The 15,933-nt window shown below is 42.7% G+C and overlaps 1 protein-coding gene across 1 annotated transcript; it reads left to right on the top strand.

Moving 5' to 3' along the window:
- The first annotated feature begins 253 nt into the window (after positions 1–253).
- On the top strand, positions 254–11,699 carry LOC143031941 (uncharacterized). Its single transcript, XM_076196323.1, has 2 exons — positions 254–324; positions 6,964–11,699. The coding sequence occupies exon 2, from the start codon at positions 7,253–7,255 to the stop codon at positions 9,125–9,127; it is 1,875 nt and encodes a 624-aa protein (XP_076052438.1). The 5' UTR covers positions 254–324; positions 6,964–7,252; the 3' UTR covers positions 9,128–11,699.
- The last annotated feature ends 4,234 nt before the right edge of the window (positions 11,700–15,933 follow it).

Genomic DNA, 15,933 nt, shown 5'->3' with positions numbered 1-15,933 from the left:
TCCTAAGAGAAAAAATACGAATATGAAATAAAAATATATATGAAATATAAATAGAAAATGAAAAAGTAAATATGAAATAGAAATAAGAAAATAGGATATACAAATATGAAATAGATATGAAAAATAGAAAATGCGAAACACACACACAAAAAAAAAAAAACGATATAAAATATGAAACAGAAAAATAGAGATGTACAGAAAACTTTCACCTCCACCCTTATGCCTTTTGTTTACATATGACGCCATAGCCCGTCAAGCATTTGAGTCGCACTCGGTCAGTTATTTAAAGAACTTGTTTTCGTGGCTTTGATTTGTACAGGTTAAGTAAGTGTACCTTGTTCTCGAATTCGTAAGTGCAATGATATAGGGGTAAGATTACTTAGTGCATTTGCTTTTCTTCCATTCTCGTTCGCTCTGTATATATATGAATATGGTATTCTGAGCGTAAACGTAACATTTTGATAAGTATCCACGGCCATACGTCGTATGGCCGTGGATCCTTATCAAAATGTTTGCCAAACTCACAGCTGCAATTACCAATACCATTGGCTAGCTCTTATCATTCTAATTTATTCTGAACTCCAGGTATAAGTACCACAAACTAATAGTAACGTCAGTAGCTATAAGAAAAAAATGGTAGAACATCTTTACATTTACCAAGGGTTGGTACGAGCACAGATATTCCAAGTTTGGTTTAACCCTTTAATTCTTGCTTCATGTAAAAGACCTTTTCATTACAAACAAAATGCTTATTTAGTTTTTTAAATCGCTTTAGAAATAAGAGAGATACAGCATTTTGAAAATTTCTGGGATTCCAAATGTTTGGCTTAGTAGGTACAGGCAAAATAAATAAATAAATAAATTCATGTTGCATATGAAGGACAATTTCATTAGAAACAAAATACTTTTAATTTTTTTTTAATAGCTTGAAAAATAAAGGAGATACAGTAACAATATTTAATTTTATCCCGAATTTTGGCTAGATTTGACCAAACCAAAGTGCAAGAATTGAGGGTGGTAGTTTGTAAAGATTTTGGTAGAGAAATACACACAAACTCTAAGCCACTGGTCCAATTTTATTGAAATTTGGAATACTTGGTTTTTATGGGTCAACAAATCACCTGAGCATGTCAACAACAAATTGGGACATTATCATACCAAATTAGTCTTTTCATGGGAACTATTATGTTGTCAACTTAGAGATTATCACCAATAAAATCCAAACCACTGGCCCAATTAACAAGCAACTTGGCATGTGAAGGTTTAATGGATCAGCAAATCATCTGAGCATGTCTAAAACAATGTGGGATATTTCTTTTATACTATTCTTTTATACTATACCTATCATGTTGCCATGGCAACGATTGTCAATTTAGAGATAATCATCCATAAATACAAACTGCTGGCTCAATTGGCATGTAACTTGGCATATGAAGGTTTTATGGGTCAACAAATCACCTGAGCATGTCATAAACAATATAGGACCTTCCTTTTATGCTATTCATACTAACACCGATAATGTTGCCATGGCAACAATTTAGACTGTACACGTGAGTCCATGGGCAGCGTCACCATTGCAGTTGGAATGTTAAATATTGCCGCTGCAATTTTGAGCAACCTATTCAACTAGGTTCTCCTGAGTTTGACCTTGGTAGTGTTTGATGCATGTGCAGGTGGTTCAAAATGTCTTCCTGTTCTAGAAGTTTAGATTCACTTCTTCAAAAATAGAAGTATTGCTGCTAGATGGTGTCAGAGGCAAGTAGAGGTAGAAAACTGAGTAGATTGAGGGGTAGAGGGACAAGAAGGAAACATAGTCTTTTTATTAGGATGTTATGATACAATGGCCGACAGGAAGGGTTTAGTCATCCACGCGCTTACTCGTGCCTTGTATATATAAAAAAATGCTTAGTTGCAGGTTGAAGGAGAGTGTTTTGCAATATTGTTGTTAAACAGAGGTGACTGTTATGATATAGCTTATGTAGCAAAAAATTTTAAGTGTACAAGCCATTTCCATTGCGACAATGCTTACATGGTGGTATCATTTGAAACGGTATAATAGTCCCTCTGATTGGAGAAAATGCTGGAGGAGGAGAAAAATTATTGGCACAGGGAGGAAAAGTCACCCCCTTAACCCATTCAACTCCGATGACAAGATGTCTTGTCATTTGGTCAAATAAAACAAAAAATCATAAAACACCAAAATGTTTGATCAAACACCAGAAAAATATGACGTCAGTCCTCGCTTCGCTGCGAGCGAAGCGAGGATTGACGTCATATTTTTCTGGTGTTTGATCAAACATTTTGGTGTTTTATGATTTTTTGTTTTATTTGACCAAATGACAAGACATCTTGTCATCGGAGTTGAATGGGTTAAGGTGTGGCATTTGTTTGAGAAGTAAAAGACTATTGGATGAATGAAAGAGTGACATCAGAATGTAGGTGGGTTGATGTAATGTAGAGGGTTTCCAAGTGGACTCTCAGGGTGTACATCACAAGACCAAGAAGCAGATTAGAAATACACCCTCATTTTATTCACCCCTCAAGCTTAAAGAAGGAAAAAGGCAAGGGGCCTTAAGAACCAATTGCAAGAACAACTCTAGAGAATTACTGAAACAGTGACAGCGGTGACTGGGGTGACAGATGGCATCTACCGGCAAAACCTGACAATCCAAAACTTGTTTTCCAGCGCCAAATGCACAGCCGCATCATGAACAATAATCTTGAAGTCACTCATTTCTGGGAAAAGCAAGCTAAAAAACACGAATATCATATTAAAAAGTTATTATATAGTTTCCCTTGAGATTTCCACATGGAATACTAAATTGCCACTGCAGTGATCCAAATTTATGTTTAAATCGGTGAAACTCCATTAGTTTTTTGAAAACTACATCTAAACTTCCCTCTGAAACTACTACATTCACACTTGTCCCCTTTTCCCTTGTAAAGTGGAACTATACAGATACTCCTCTAGTCCTCCGGCACTCTACCCTCTCTCCAGCAAACATTAAATAACTTCACCATCCAGTCCACCATCACTGTACCTCCTTTTTTTTAGACATTCTGCATGGCATCCATCCAGATGCCTGCTTTAAGAGGGATTAGTTTGTTAAGTGTAGATAGGAAGGCTTATGGGAGGATCTTGATTGAGAGGATTAGGAGAGGAACAGAGGGAGTAATTGGTGAGGAACAGTGTGGATTTAGGACAGGTAGGGGTTGTGTAGATCAGATTTTTGTGGTAAGACAGATATGTGAGAAAGCTATAGGAAGGGGAAGGATGTTTTTTGGGCTTTTATGGATCTGGAAAAGGCTTATGACAGAGTAGACAGAAAGGCACTGTGGGAGGTTTTGCGGATGTACAGGATAGGAGGAAAGCTTCTAGGAGCTGTCAAGAGTTTTTATGGGAGTAGTAGAGCTTGTGTCAGGATTAGAAATGGAGAGAGTGGGTGGTTCGAGGTAAAGCAGGGATGCTTTATGTCTCCCTGGCTGTTCAACTTGTACATGGATGCGGTAGTGCGAGAGGTAAATGCAAGGGTAGTGGGTCAGGGATTGGAGATGATTAAAGAAAATGGAGAAAAGTGGGAGGTGAGCCAGCTGTTGTTTGCAGACAACACTGCGCTTGTGGCAGGATCGGAGATTGAGGAAGTTGGTGACAGAGATTGGGAGAGTATGTGATAGAAGAAAGCTGAAGATAAATGTGGGTAAAAGTAAGGTGATGAGATGTTCAAGGGGTGAAAATGGCAGCAGACTGGAAGTGAGCATTAAGGGAGACCGACTGGAGGAAGTGGGTAGGTTTAGATACTTGAGTGCAAATGTGGCAGGAAAAGGTGAAGTGAAGGTGGAGGTAGTGCGAGAGGTAAATGCAAGGGTAGTGGGTCAGGGATTGGAGATGATTAAAGAAAATGGAGAAAAGTGGGAGGTGAGCCAGCTGTTGTTTGCGGACAACACTGCGCTTGTGGCAGGATTGGAGGAGGGATTGAGGAAGTTGGTGACAGAGTTTGGGAGAGTGTGTGATAGAAGAAAGCTGAAGATAAATGTGGGTAAAAGTAAGGTGATGAGATGTTCAAGGGGTGAAAGTGGCAGCAGACTGGAAGTGAGCATTAAGGGAGAGTGACTGTAGGAAGTGGATAGTTTTAGATACTTGGATGCAAATGTGGCAGGAAAGGGGGGAGTCGAGGTGGAGGTAGAATGTAGATTGAGAGAAGAAAGTAAATACCTTGGTGGATTAAAAAATGCAATGAGGAATAGACTTTTGGGAATGGAGTGATTGTGCCAACAGCACTGTATGGGGCAGAAACATGGAACATAAGAGAGGAAGAGAGAAGGAGTTTGTATGTGTTTGAGATGAGGTGTCTGAGAGGTATGATGGGAGTTACTAGGCTGGATAGAGTGAGAAATGAGGAGGTGAGGAGGAGAACAGGGGTGGAAAGGGAGTTGGGAGATAGGGTTGATGAAAGAGTATTGTGATGGTTTGGACACATTGAAAGAATGAGTGAAGAAAGACTAGTAAAAGAGGTATGGAAGGCAGATGTGGGGGGAGTGAACATGAAAAGACGTCCTAGGATGAGGTGGATGGATGGGATGAAGAGGGCTTTGGGGAAGAGGAGAATGTCTGTTGAGGAAGGATGGGAGAGGACAGAAGACAGGGGTGAATGGAGAATGGTTGTATATGGATGATGTTGTGATGCCTGAGGTGGAATGGGTGGGGGGTGAGGTAGTATGTGTGAGCAAAATTTGACGCAGCCTGATGGGATTTCTCTCCGTCTTCTCCTTTTATGCATGGGGGGACGGAGATGGGGGGTCACCAATTTAATGAAGCAGCCTTGCTGTGGATGTGCTGTGTCTTGCGACACTGCTTCTGACCCAGGGCAGTGGACAGGGTGCAGGGATGACCCGTCATCCAGAAGGTGCTAAGATGAGAGGGAGGGTTGAGGGGTGTGGAGTGTATTCAGAGATGGGAATGATTTTATGCCTTTTCCTTTTTGGCTACCTCCCTTGTAAGGGGGGAAAACCTTGGTATGTGTATGCATCTAAACTTCTAGGACAGGAAGATATTTTGAATCACCGCATACAAGTTGAATGCTAACAGAGCTCAAACTGAGGAGAACCCATTCGAATGGGTTGCTAAGACAAGCAGTGGAAACATTCCGTCCATGATGGTGGCTCTGCCCGCAGATGTGCACATTGCTGCCAAGGGGTTAGATTAAGTTATGTCAGGCCTCACATCGGCAATTCTTACCTCTATCGTCTAGCATTTATCATTGAGTATTGTGAACCCTATTTATAAGTAGTGCAAATTAATATTTATTTTGGCAGCAATTTTTAGAAAATTGAGACTTGCAAACATTTTTGTACGTTATAGAGATGTTTGCCGTTCTCACAGCTGCAATTCTTACCAGTAGTGCGAGAGGTAAATGCAAGGGTAGTGGGTCAGGGATTGGAGATGATTAAAGAAAATGGAGAAAAGTGGGAGGTGAGCCAGCTGTTGTTTGTGGATGACACTGCGCTTGTGGCAGGAGAGGTGGAGGTATTGAGAAAGTTGGTGACAGAGTTTGGGAGAGTATGTGATAGAAGAAAGCTAAAGATGAATGTGGGTAAAAGTAAGGTGATGAGATGTACAAGGGGTGAAAGTGGCAGTAGACTGGAATTGAGCATTAAGGGAGAGCGACTGGAGGAAGTGGATAGTTTTAGATACCTTGGTGCAAATGTGGCAGGAAAAGGTGGAATGAAGGTGGAGGTAAAATGTAGATTGAGAGAAGTGAGTAAATGCCTTGGTGAATTAAAGAGTGTAATGAGGAATAGACTTTTGGGAATGGATGCTAAGAGGAGACTGTATGAAGGAGTGATTGTGCCAACAGCACTGTATGGGGCAGAAACATGGAACATAGGAGAGGAAGAGAGAAGGAGTTTGAATGTATTTGAGATGAGGTGTCTGAGAAGTATGATGGGGGTTACTAGGCTAGATAGAGTGAGAAGTGAGGAGGAGAACAGGGGTGGAAAGGGAGTTGGGTGATAGGGTTGATGAAAGAGTATTGTAATAGTTTGGACACATGGAAAGAATGAGCGAAGAAAGACTAGTAAAAGAGGTATGGAAGGCAGATGTGTGGGGAGTGACCATGAGGGGACGTCCTAGGATGAGGTGGATGGATGGGGTGAAGGGGGCTTTGGGGAAGAGGGGAATGTCTGTTGAGGAAGGATGGGAGAGGACAGAAGACGGGTGAATGGAGAATGGTTGTATATGGATGATGTTGTGATGCATGAGGTGGAATGGGCAGGGGGATTGGGGGGGGTGAAGTAGTATGTGTGAGCAAAATTTGACGCAGCCCGAAGGGATTTCTCTCTGTCTTCTCCTTTTCTGCATGGGGGCATGAAGAGGGGGTGGGAGTCTCCGATTTAATGAAGCGGCCTTGCTGTGGATGTGCTGTGTCTTGCGACACTGCTTCTGACCCAGGGCAGTGGACAAGGTGCAGGGATGACCCGTCATCCAGGAGGTGCTAAGATGGGAGGGAGGGTGGAGGGGTGTGGAGTGTGTTCAGGGATGGAATGGGTGGGAATGATTTTATACCTTTTCCTATTTGGCTACCTCCCTTGAAAGAGGGAAAAAGCCTTGGTATATGTATGTATGTATGACTGTTGTGGCCAGCTTGGCCATTGCCCACTTCCAAATATCATGACATGATGAAAAAACTATAGCAAAATTTGAATTGTTCTGGTGGAGTTAGTATGCATGTAGCTTAATGATGATTTTCACCTCGTTTCTAATGAAAAAGTAGAATGGAATATGACATCACTGTAACTGTTAGTGTTCCTTCCTATTTTATGTTAGGCTATGGCATGTGCAAAGGGTCTGTTTAGAAACAAACTTGAGTATGAAATTGTTTGTGTACATAACATCCACTATCTCATTTGAGTATATTGCACACTTTAAGAGTTAGATGTTATTATAAATACTTTTTTTTTCTTTAGGATGAAGATAAATATCACCACTTCATTGGAGGAGCTATCTGTAGATTCCATACTTGTTATACAATGAAAAGGACCTAGTGTGGCATCTGTGGTACAATTATATCATTAGTCATCTTAGATATCACATGATGACCCACACTAGAGGGAAGCCTTTCCAGTGTGACCTGTGCAGTTGTGCTTTCTCACAAAAGGGTTCACTCACAAAGCATATGATGAGCCACACAAGAGAGAAGCCTATCCAATGTGACCTGCATAATGTAGCTTTCTCACAAAAGAATCAATTTTTCATATGATAACCCACACTGGAGAAAAGCCATTCCAGTGTGACTTATGTGATTCTTTCTCACGAAATAATCACCTCAAAGATCACATGATGATCCATGCAGGAGGGAAACCTTTCCAGTGTGACCTTTGCAATTCTGCTTTTTTACAAAAGGATTACCTCACAAGGCATATGAGGACCCACACAGTAGAGAAGTCTTTCCAGTGTGGCCTCTGTGATATAGCTTTCTCACAAAAGAGTGATCTCACACGGCATATAAGGATCCACACAGGAGAGAACCCTTTCCAGTGTGACCTGTGTGGCTCTGCTTTCTCACAAAAGGTTTCTCTCACAGAGCATATGAGGACCCACACAGGAGAGAAACCTTTCAAGTGTGACCTTTGTGATTCTGCTTTTTCACGAAAGGGTACTTTCGTACAGCATATGAGGACCCACACAGGAGAAAAGCCTTTCCAGTGTGATATATGTGAATCTGCTTTATCAAAAAGGGGCCATCTCAAAGAACATATGAGGGCCCATACAGGAGAGAAGCCTTTCCAGTGTGACCTTTGTGATTCTGCTTTCTCAACAAAGAGTAATCTCACACTGCATATGAGGACCCACACAGGAGAGAAGTCTTTCCAGTGTGACCTGTGTGGTTCTGCTTTCTCACAAAAGGGTACTCTCAAAGAGCATATGAGGACCCACACAGGAGAGAGGCCTTTCAAGTGCTGCCTGTGTGATAAAGCTTTCTCAGATAATAGTAATCTCACACGTCATCTGAGGACCCACACTGGAGACAAGCCTTTCCAGTGTGACCTGTGTGGTTCTTCTTTCTCACAAAAGGTTTCTCTCACTAAGCATATGAGGACCCACACAGGAGAGAAGCCTTTCCAGTGTGGCCTGTGTGATAAAGCTTTCTCACAAAAGAGTTATCTCACACAGCATATGATGACCCACACAGGAGACAAGCCTTTCCAGTGTGACCTGTGTGGTTCTTCTTTCTCACAAAAGGGTGCTGTCACACAGCATATGAGGACCCACACAGGAGAGAAGTCTTTCCAATGTGGCCTGTGTGATAAAGCTTTCTCACAAAAGGGTAGTCTCACAGGGCATATGAGGACCCACACTGGAGACAAGCCTTTCCAGTGTGACCTGTGTGATTCTGCTTTTTCACAAAAGATAAATCTCATACATCATAAGAGGACCCACACAGGAGAGAAGCCTTTCCAGTGTGACCTGTGTGATTCTGTTTTTTCACTAAAGCAACCTCTCGTACATCATAAGAGGACCCACACAGGAGAGAAGCCTTTCCAGTGTGACCTGTGTGGTTCTGCTTTTTCACGAAAGGATTATCTCGTGGATCATATGAGGACCCACACAGGAGAGAAGCCTTTCCAGTGTGTCCTGTGTGATTCTGCTTTCTCAGTAAAGGGTAATCTCACAATGCATATGAGGATCCACACAGGAGAGAAGCCTTTCCAGTGTGACCAGTGCGATTCTGCTTTTTCACAAAAGATAAATCTCATACATCATAAGAGGACCCACACAGGAGAGAAGCCTTTCCAGTGTGACCTGTGTGGTTCTGCTTTCTCACGAAAGTATGATCTCAAAATACATATGAGGACCCACACAGGAGAGAAGCCTTTCCAGTGTGACCTGTGTGATTCTGCTTTTTCACGAAAGCAATATCTCGTACAGCATATGAGGACCCACACAGGAGAGAAGCCTTTCCAATGTGTCCTGTGTGATTCTGCTTTCTCATTAAAGAATAGTCTCACAATGCATATCAGGACCCACACAGGAGAGAAGCCTTTCCAGTGTTGCCTGTGCAATGCAGCTTTCTCAAGAAAGAATTATCTCACAAACCATATGAGGAGCCACACAGGAGAGGTTTTTTAGTGTGACCTGTGCGGCTTTGCTTTTTCATAAAAGGGTTATACCACACAGCATATGAAGACTCACACAGAAGAGAAGCCTTTCCAGTGTGACCTCTTTGATTCTGGTTTTTCACATAAGACTTCTGTCACAAGATATAGGATAGACAATGGAGAGAAGCCATTCCTGTATGACCTTTATGATGAAAAGATCACACTTTTCTGATGTCTTGGATTAAGCCAGCAGAAAGGCAATTACGCAATTGATACCTACACACTTAGAATCCAGCATGGCATTCCCTTTGTTTTACCTGTAGGGTCATTCATGAGTGAACAAAATTCATTCTTACAGTTCAATTTATAAGGAATTTGTCCTGTTTATGTACAAAAAAATTTGATTGTTCTGGTAAAGACCCAAGCTGTTTGATCCCATGAGGCATGAGTACCTGAATCATTTTGCAGTCCATGTGGACGACTAATTAGTCGTAGATGGCGCTCTTCACCTCATCTGTTCAAATCTGTTCGCTGAGCATGTTGCCGTATAGATTTACTTGTAGCCAGTTGGGTTTGATTCATAGTACAGTTTGGCTAGTTTACTTCTATTTGCACCCCAGTTTGTAGCTGCCCCAGTTGCAGTCTAATTTGTGGTTGTTCCAGTTGTTCATTTCCAGTTGTAGTTGTTTGATGAAGGTAGAAGCCGTTATCTTTGACAAACCTCGTGAAATGTGTAGCAGCCATGCAGTGAAGGAAGTCCACATAGTTGTGGCTGTGTGTTACAGCACTTGCAGTGTACCAGTTCCAGCAGAGGACCACATAGTTGTGGCAGTAACCATGCCAGCAGAAGACTGTATGGTCTCATGGCAGTAGTTGTTCCTGGAATCGCAGTGGAACAGCAGATTGACTGTCCAGTGATAACCTTGTAGCTGTTTCGGTTCTGTAGTATCCCAATCAAACAGCCTTAGAGGATTGTTAGCTTTATTCCTTCCAACCCCACTCCCCCTTTATTTCTCCTTATTCAACAGCTTGGGTCTATCCTTCTAATTATTGTTTTATATTGATATTAGATTCATTAAGAATTTTACCTGGTAGTCTCCCATGACCTCTGTGACGTCCATCTGTGTCCACCTTTTTTTTCTGCTCTTTACAAGGGTCCTAGCCATTGGAGGACGGGAGCCTCCGTACCTATGGACCACATGTGGTGGAGGACACTATTTTCACCACAACCTGTGCGATGCAGCTTTCTCACAAAAGGAGTCTCACAAAGCATATGAGGACTCACAAATGAGGTCTCTCAAATGTCACATGGTGACTGACATTGGTGAGGATCTATTCCAGTGTGATTTGTATGAAGAACCCTGTTCCTTCTAATCTCTGCGCCTGAGTGCGTGCACACATTTTACAACTAGTGAAATAAAATAATAAGTATCTTATCAATTCCCCCCCTCATATAGTTCTTGTTGGCCTAATAAATTTGAATACTTGATACAATTTCAGTGTTTTTTATTTCTTAATATATCAAATTCTATTTGGAAAAGAAAAAAAATCAATAGGGTTTCCCACAAAGACCTACTGTTAAGGAATAACATAAGCAAAGAAAATATAATAAAATAAAAAGAATACTAAAAGAGCCTTACACCCCCTTCCCTCCCTCGTATCTTGCACTTCCTGGATGATGGGTCATCCCTGCATCTCACCCACTGCCTTGGATCAGAAGCAGTGTCGTATGACAGCACATCCACAGCAAGTCTGCTTCATTAAATCAGGAATCCCCCCCTCTCATCCCCTCATGCAGAAAAGGAAAAAGACAAGGAGAAATTCCTTTGGGCTACGTCAATTTATTTTTCACACATACCCCATCACCCTCATCCCCCATCCACTCCCCTTCATGCATGACAGCAAAATCTATATATAACCATTCTCCATTCACCCCTATCTTCTGTCCTGTCCTTCCTCAACAGACATTTCCCTCTTTCCCAATGCCCCTTTTACTTCATCCATCTCATCCTAGGTCACCCCCTCACATTCACTCCTTCCACCCTTGCCTTCCACACCTCTTTCACTAATCTTCACTCATTCTTTCCATGTGTCCAAACCATCCCATTACTTTTTCATCCACCCTGTCTCACAACTCCCTTACCACCCCCGTTCTCCTCCTCACCTCATTTCTCACTCTATCCAGCATGGTAACCCTTATCATACTCAGCAGGGCTGTGGAGTCGGAACACAAAACCTCCGACTCCTCTATTTTTGGCACCAACGACTCCGACTCTGACTCCTCTTCATGTAATCAACTGATTACGGCCTACATATTTTATAAAGCCTATATAACACACATACTCTCCAATCTTGAGTAGACTTATATCATTATAACTGGTTTATATCAAAGAAGTGAGACCTCTTATTAACGGACGTTGATTAGCTGTGTTTGCGGTGCTTTCGCTGTGTTTTTGGTGCTGTTGTTTAGTGCTGAGCAATCACTATTATGCAATCACCCAAAAACTACTCCAAATCAACGGATTATTCACATCAACGGACACCGTTACCCCCCTTTTAGTCCGTTAATGAGAAGTAGTACTGTATATGTTATAGTGTGGCTTTCCTATGTTTGACCTCTTCATTAATACTTTATAACTGAAGTAGAGACAAAAATTTTGAAAGGATATTGAAGAAAATTCAGTAAAAAAAAAAAAGATTCTATAATGTAAGACTTTGGCATATATATATTTGCAAATAAGTGATAAGTACATTTGAAAAAAAATACTATTCTTTATAACAAAAGTTTAAATATAACCTTTATAAAGGATATACAAGCCTAATAGAAAATATATAATGGAAGATTTTTTTTTTACATATATAGTTTTGCAAATACAAAAAAATAATGAAAATACTTTATAAAAGAAGTTTAGGCAAATTTCTTGAAAGGAAACAGTAAATATAGAGAAAATAGACCTTATTGATACGAGTATGGTACAAGGTCGAGTGTTACAGCTGAACATGTATGATACTGAAAGGTATATATATCATATACACTTTTTGGGTATCATTATCCTTCATATGTTTTCATACCTTCTTTTACCTTAATGTACTGAAATTACTGACTCAAGTACCTCTTGGTTTAACTGCATACTGGTACTGCTATGCGATTATTGCGATGGACAATACTCTGGTTCTGGATCCAGTCTTATCGATACGAGTACAAAACAAGATACAGTAGAGCTGAACATGTTTGAAACGTGAAACTCTTTTTTTTTTCAACTTTAAGTATCCTTATTTCAATAATTCAATGTTAAAAAGTATAGAGGGGACAAAGAAGGGGAAAGGAGAGAAGAGATAGTATTATTGCATTAGTCTACAGTTGAAATCATAATTATCCTAGTGTTTGGCAAAACCGCAGTGGGAGAAACCACCAAACTGATGGAGTGATGGAAACGATGCATATGGAACTTGACAGGAATATTACAGCTCCCGTGGCTGTGTGTCAACAGAAGATGTAATATTGAGGTATTTAATTTATTCAAGTAATACTTTGGATGTTTATTGGTCTATGTATAAATTTGAAAGCCAGCATTGCACTAGGACGTTTTAGGGGTTTAGTGGAATGACCACGAAGATAAGACGATGAGATTTATTACATTTGATAAAATGATGTTTTTTTTTCATATAATGTACTTATAAAGAGTGTGCACGGCATAACTCTACAGACTAAACGAAGGCCTTATAAAGTGTATATTTAACTGGAGTCGGTATATTTTTTTCGACTCCAGTGACACCGTAATTGCTTCCGACTCCGACTCCACATCCGTACTTCTCAGGCACCTCTTCTCAAACACATTCAAACTTCTCTCTTCCTCTCTTATGTTCAATGTTTCTGCCCCCATACAATACTGTTGGCACAATCACTCCTTCATACAATCTCTTAACATCCTTTCCCAAATGTGCCTAAATGCAGCCATTTTGTCAGTCCTGGTTCGTTCTTCCCGTGTGGTGTGGTCATCAAAACATATGGCCCGTAAAAGCAAAGTGAATCTTGATTCACTTAGCCCAGCACGGTACAAAAGTGACCCATGCAGAGGATCAAACATTTCCTTTGATGTTCGTTTATTATCTTGTTTGGCTCCACTCTCTACAAGAATGCCAATGAGGGCCAATATTTCATCTGAGCATGTGTGCCCACGTGATCCCTTTGCTTGATTAGCATATTTTGGTGCAAAAACATCGATTCTCTGGTTGGTGTAGGTTACCACATTTGTTCCGAAAAATACAAACTCTTCGGTACTCCTTACAATAGGATACTTCGCGTAGCGCAATATTTCTACCGCTAAATTAAAATCCTCACTCCGTGGGTCTGGGCAACGCTTATCCTCAGTAAGGGGCCCTATTGGGGCAAGGGGGCCCTTCCCCTCCACTACAAGTCTCGCACACTATACACCATTCTCTTCGCGGTAGTCAACGAGTCAACATCTCTCAACAATACCTGCTCCAATTTAGTTTTATATCTATTTATCCCTCATTGGGACGATAGTGAAGTCAAAATCCCTTATTGGAACGACAGCGAACCGTTAATTAATCAACGGTTCAATATTTACGTTTTGTGTGCCGACGAAAATCAGGCAACCCGCTTCGATCGTCGCCAGCTCACTCCCAGGACGCTAAGGAGTTCGTCGTCCTTCAATTTCATCGGGGTTTACCTACGACATCCTGTGCCCTGGAATTTCTTGAGTGCCCTCTTCCTTTCCTGTATTATTCCCTTAACCGCCACCGGGTATCCTACCCTTCACTGTAAGTATGGAATCTGGTTCTAGTGTTGTTGTTGTTCAAGATAGGTTGTGTGCCTTCGCCGAAGGGAGATATCCCTGCCTCCCTCCTCTCCCTCCAGCACAAGCGGACCCTCATATTTGGTGTATCAAGTGCAGGGCTCTAAAGTGTTCACCTTCATCCCCGTGTGAGACGTGCACTCAATGGGATGATAGTCAGTGGTCAGTGTACTTTCATGTTCACAAGAAAGCGCATGCAGGGAAAAAGGTGCACAAGCACAGAAAATGGCTTCCACCTTCACCACCCAAAAACAAGAGAAGGCAGACTACGACTTCAGAGGAGACGAGCAATTCTCTCCCTCCTCCAAAGCGTAGTAGACAGGAAGGTTGTACAACGTCCACCTCGAGTCAATCTTAGGCCAAGTTGTCCTCCATTCCTTCAACCAGGGCGGTTAGCTTAGACGGACATGCGCCTCCGGCCACCTCTAGTCACCGCTCCTGTACGAGTTTTTCCCGGATGAGGTCGTTTGCGGCTTGCCCTCGACCCTTCCCGGAAACTCGACTCCGAAACGGACAAAGAACCCGGGTTCGAAGAAAAAGAGCCCCTCAGCCTCTTCTACTCAGGAATCCCGCAGTACACCTAAAACCCATCATAGGAAGAGCCGGGTGATCAACGGAGACCTTTCCATGCCCTTTGATCACGAGGACAGAGGTAAGTCTACGCCTGCGTTACTTGCGGGTAAAACCGCCTCGACCAGAAGAGAGAGCCTCCCCTTAGGGTCCCCCGGACCATCTGAACCCAATCGCGACTCTCCAAGCGGGCATTTACAGGAACTTCTCCCCACTATCTATTCCCTCTTTCACACAATGAAAGAACAGATGATGGATGAACAACGTGAATTCATCCGGGCAACTCAAGAAAAGTTCCTGTTGAACTCGGAAGTTCGAAAGGATTCAACACCCACAAGAGCCCCCCTAGAACGTGTTCCAGCTGATCGGAACACCCCCGAACCGATCAGTGACGAGGATGAAGACCCGGTGTTTCTCGCTGACCGGACAGACTCCAGCTACGACGACGACGACGTCCACGGCACCGTGGATGAGAGGGAGAGTTGCCAAACCTCGCAGTATTCCCAGTCTGAATCCTCGATGGTTGTTAAACCCTCCTTCTCAGAGATCCTCGCTAAAGTTAGGAAAGCTAATCAACTGGACCCTCCACAAGAAAAGGAAGCCACGTTCGAGTCGGAAATCTTCAAGACGGGCAATTCTCAGACAACAAAACCACCTCCAATCCAACTCCCATGGAGTACACAGACGGTAAGAGCCATGAACCAGGCCTCCGACGCCCTCAAAAAACGGACAACCGAGAAAGCGCACTGGCTCTCTGCTCCAGTGGAAAATCAAAAACGCTTCTACAGGGACAAACCTCAAAGAAGCCTCGATCCCGGTTAGGTTACCAGAGCTTGTCAAAGCGGACGTGGGTTCACTACTCAGAAGAAACGTCATCCTTTCCGGCAGAGAATCTAGGGACCTTGTTCAGTGCCTGGCTCTGTCTCTCGCGGTGAACTCCTGGCTGGAACGCGTCTTGGCTTCAGTAAGGGAGTTTTTACCCGAGCTGCAACCCCAGGAGAAATGCGACCTCCAGGCTCTATTGAAAAGCTCGAGCAGAGCCCTGAAGCATCAGGCGGCCTGCCTCTCAACGTCTTGGGCCAACATCGAGTCACACAGGAGAGACACCCTCCTAGGGGTCCCCAGTGACCCCCTCAGAGAAATTTATGCTCCATTGAAGAGGGCCCCCCTTCTAACCCACACGCTGATTCCCCCGGACATGGTGGATTCAGCAATCACAAGCAAAAACCAACTGATGCATAACAGACCCATCGAGAGAGTAGTCCCTACCTCGAGGCCAAGGCCAAACCCCCCCTATCAGCCCCTAGAACCCCTTTGACGCAGAGACAGCCGTTTCCTCACTCTAAGAATGAAGAAAGGCCACCCCTCCACTCCAAGTCGAAAATGCAGACAGAAAAGCCCCGCCCCTTTCCGAATAGAGAAACTAGACGCAAACATCTTAGTGGCT

This window comes from Oratosquilla oratoria, chromosome 12 (genome assembly GCF_046742065.1).
Source record: "Oratosquilla oratoria isolate Oo_2021 chromosome 12, ASM4674206v1, whole genome shotgun sequence".
NCBI lineage: Eukaryota > Metazoa > Arthropoda > Malacostraca > Stomatopoda > Squillidae > Oratosquilla > Oratosquilla oratoria.
Note: the sequence above shows the minus strand (reverse complement) of the source record. Positions and strands in the feature narration are given on the sequence as shown.